Source organism: Etheostoma spectabile, chromosome 22, assembly GCF_008692095.1.
Source record: "Etheostoma spectabile isolate EspeVRDwgs_2016 chromosome 22, UIUC_Espe_1.0, whole genome shotgun sequence".
Taxonomy (NCBI): domain Eukaryota; kingdom Metazoa; phylum Chordata; class Actinopteri; order Perciformes; family Percidae; genus Etheostoma; species Etheostoma spectabile.
This window is the reverse complement of record NC_045754.1, coordinates 3,897,772-3,901,311: the sequence shown is the minus strand read 5'-3', so window position 1 is coordinate 3,901,311 and position 3,540 is coordinate 3,897,772. Positions and strand designations below refer to the sequence as shown.

At 41.0% G+C, this 3,540-nt stretch overlaps 1 protein-coding gene and 1 long non-coding RNA gene across 2 annotated transcripts in view; one reads left to right on the top strand and one right to left on the bottom strand.

Annotated features, from left to right (window-relative positions):
* The window catches only part of lipib (lipase, member Ib), a 15,701-nt gene that overhangs the window by 2,914 nt on the left and 9,247 nt on the right, over window positions 1–3,540 (top strand). The window contains exons 2-3 of the mRNA XM_032504546.1: window positions 363–754; window positions 2,706–2,814. Coding sequence (XP_032360437.1) covers window positions 363–754; window positions 2,706–2,814 — 501 coding nt within the window. The remainder of the gene's footprint in view (window positions 1–362; window positions 755–2,705; window positions 2,815–3,540) is intronic.
* Window positions 2,688–3,540, bottom strand: part of LOC116672645 (uncharacterized) — a 6,635-nt gene continuing 5,782 nt past the window's right edge. Inside the window, exon 3 of the long non-coding RNA XR_004327613.1 lies at window positions 2,688–2,786. This is a non-coding gene — a long non-coding RNA (uncharacterized LOC116672645). The remainder of the gene's footprint in view (window positions 2,787–3,540) is intronic.

Sequence of the window (3,540 nt, the reverse complement as noted above, 5' to 3'; positions counted from 1 at the left end):
GAGGACAACATGAGGACAACATGAGGGTTAAACACATGAAACTGTTTTGATTGTTTCCAGTTTCTGAAATGGGAGGATTTTTCTGCATTTGAGTACTTTTACTTTTAACACTTTAAGCATATTTTCCTAAAGATACTTTTACATGAGTAAGATTTTCGATGTAGGACTCTTACTTCTACCAGAGCATGTTTCCAGTGTGGTGTTCGTACTTTGACTGAAGTTAAAGACCTGAATATTTTTAGCACTTAACATTTTTATCATGTAGCACTTTTGGGATTTGCATAAATATAAAGTGCATTACAAATTAAATTTATTATGATTATTATTATTATTATTATTATTATTATTTCTCCCCCCACCAGGTCAGGAGGAGAGCGGGACGGGCGAGTCCTGCGACAACTTCACAGACCTCAACCTGTCCCACTGCTTCATGGGCACCGCCCTGTACGTGAGGCTGCTGCTCTACACGCGCTCCAACCTGGGCTGCGGCCGCGAGCTCCACCACCACCGCCTGTCCGCCCAGCCGCTCCTCGACCTGTCGCGGCCCACCGCCTTCGTCATCCACGGCTACCGGCCCACGGGCGCGCCCCCCATCTGGATCGACCACATAGTGCACCTGCTGTCCGAGCAGGAGGACGTGAACGTCATCGTGGTGGACTGGAACAAGGGGGCGGCCAACCTCAACTACTTCACCGCCGTGACCTACACCCGGGAGGCGGCCTACAACCTGACCGGCTTCATCAGGACCATGCAGGTGAGACGCCAGGGCGGTGACGCAGGACCTGAATCCTGCTCCGGTCTCAGGGTTCATTCAATTAGTAGTCAACATCTCAGATGCTGATGTGTGAATCCATGTTATTACGTAGGATATCCGGAGACTAAGTTACCTGGATCAAGCTGTAGCAGCTCTCCCCTTCCTTTGTCTGGCTCATGAACCCTCTTGGAACCCCTGGTCTTATCCACTAAGGGGGGGGGGGGGGGGGGGGGGGGGGGGGGGGGGTCTTTAGACCACAGTGATGTTTTCATGTGCTTATTCGTTATCTTTCAGTTGGAATATGACTGAAGGTTTATGACCCTCAGTTCAGGAAAAAAATCAGTGGGGGTAATCTCTTAAAAATCCATTTAGCTTCTGACACATTTAGGAGAGGCTGGATTATAACGGAATATACCAGAACATCTTATGTTACTGAACAGAGTATTGCAAAACAACTTAATGCAACAAACAACAAACTATATGCTCATAACAACAAACTTAATGCATGACCAACATGTCTTCATTCATGAGGAAATGATGCTTTTACCTTTTGACTTGAATGTATAATGCAAATCACACACAATGTTTAAGCACATGTAACATTTTTAATTCCAACAGTAAATAAATCAGGTTTTTTACCGTGGTTACGCCTGCAGCTGCTAACGATCACAAAGACAGAGTCATCTAGAAAAACGTCTTATTTTTACATTTTGTTTTTGCACGTAAATTCTTATTTTGTCTTGTGTTACAAATGAGAAAAAAAAAGTTTATTATTAATTAATTTTTATTAACCCTTGTGTTGTTTTCTGGTTGAAAAGCAACACGTTTATTGACGTTTTTTATCAATGTTTTTTTTTATTTTTACGTTTTTTGTCCCTTTTTTCAATGTTTAACACAATGTAACACAAACTTATTAACTTTAGTTTTACAGTTATTTTTGGAAGTTATGGTTAATAAACCTATTTTTTATAGTAAATTATACCTAATGTTTGAGTTAGAAAAGCAGAAATTAGGAATTATTTAGACTAAAATTAAAGGAATGGATGTTGATGATAATCACAGACTGGAATATGTCAACTTTTACTCAATACTATTTCAAAATTAAAAGGATATCTCACAGTTCCAGGTCTTTTTCTTTTATTGTTTCACTGTTTTTTTAGGTTCAATAAGTGAAACATCCTTACAAAAGTCAGAGTAATTGCGTTAAATAATCGTGATTTCACTATGGCCCAAAGTAATCGTGATTATGCTTATTTCCATAATCGAGCAGCCCTGTGAAATGAGACACTTGTGTATATTTTCCTTGATAATGAGAGTAAGGAACACAGAAAATGATCCTCAAGTCTGCAGCTCTACGGAGCTTTTCAGCCTCTTTTAGCTCTTTGTTTCAAGTTTAGTTTTAGTTTAGTTTAGTGCATTTACTCTTTGTTTCTGTCTCAATGTGAAAAGCAGCTTTAGCCAAAAGAAATACACCGATACAGTTAGAGACTATCTGGTGAACATAGTGGAACATTTAGCAGCTAAGAGACAGATATTACAGGTACTAATTGGATTTACATTCATCAGGTGGACACAAACCCAACTGCAAAGGGATGATTGTGTTGCTATGTGTCTACTGGATGTGGAAATCAACATTTTTGGCAACTTTTTAAAGTGAAAACATGTTGGTTTGGGTGTTTTTCAGACAAACCAAACTTCTCTACTCAGCCAGAAGAAAACAAAACCCCCATTATGTTGGCGAAAAAGTAGTTCCATTTAAGTATGTAGTCTTTCTTGAATAAAAAGACTTCCACTCTGCAAGTTTCTATGTTATCACAGAGTGTCTTTAATATGTTATACCACAGTTTATACAGTTTTACCAGGCATGAAGAGTAAGATGAGAACTAAAAGACAAAACAAGAGGTGTACCTTGAATATGACGGTTATTTATTTGAATGTTGTGTGTCTACAGGAGGAAGGAGCCTCTCTGAGTTCAGTGCACCTCATCGGCGTGAGTCTGGGAGCTCACCTGGCCGGATACGTAGGAGCAAACCTGAAGGGAAAGATCGGACGAATCACAGGTACATTAAAAAAAACATTGGAGATTGTGGTGTATACTTATGCCCCTGTATTTTAACACCTATGGTGGCAGGGTGTATTTATGCCCCTGTCTTTTAACATGGGTGGGTTAATACATGGGGGGGTGGAGACTTATGTGCCCCTTATTTTACCTATGGGGGGGGCGTATACTTATGTCCCCTGTATTTTAACATGGGGGGGTGTATACATTATATGCCCTGTATTTTAACATAGGGGGGTTGCATACTTATGCCCCTGTATTTTAACATAGGGGGGTGCATGACTTATGCCCCTTGTATTTTACAACTAGGGGGGTGCATACTTATTGCCCCCTGTATTTTACATAGGGGGGTGCTACTTATGCCCCTGTATTTTAACATGGGGGGTGTATACTTGAGAGTAAGGAGACATCACAGCATTCTAGAACACATCAAAAGAACTAATGGCCAATCAGCTGTGAGTTCATGATGACATCATGAGTGAGGTCACAGAACGTCCCTAGAGGAGTCTATAAATAGAAGGAGAATAGTCTTTAAGTTCAGCTGGTCGGAGCCCCCGCTGGGACCAGCTCCCCACAGGGCCACCAGCCCTGTGGGTAAGGATTAGGAACCACTAACCCAGGGTTAGTTAGTTAGTTAGTTAGTTTAGAAAGGTGGGTGGGTTCAACCCTAACCCACCAAACCAAATAACAACAAAAACAATTTAACATAGGTGTATACCTATGCCCC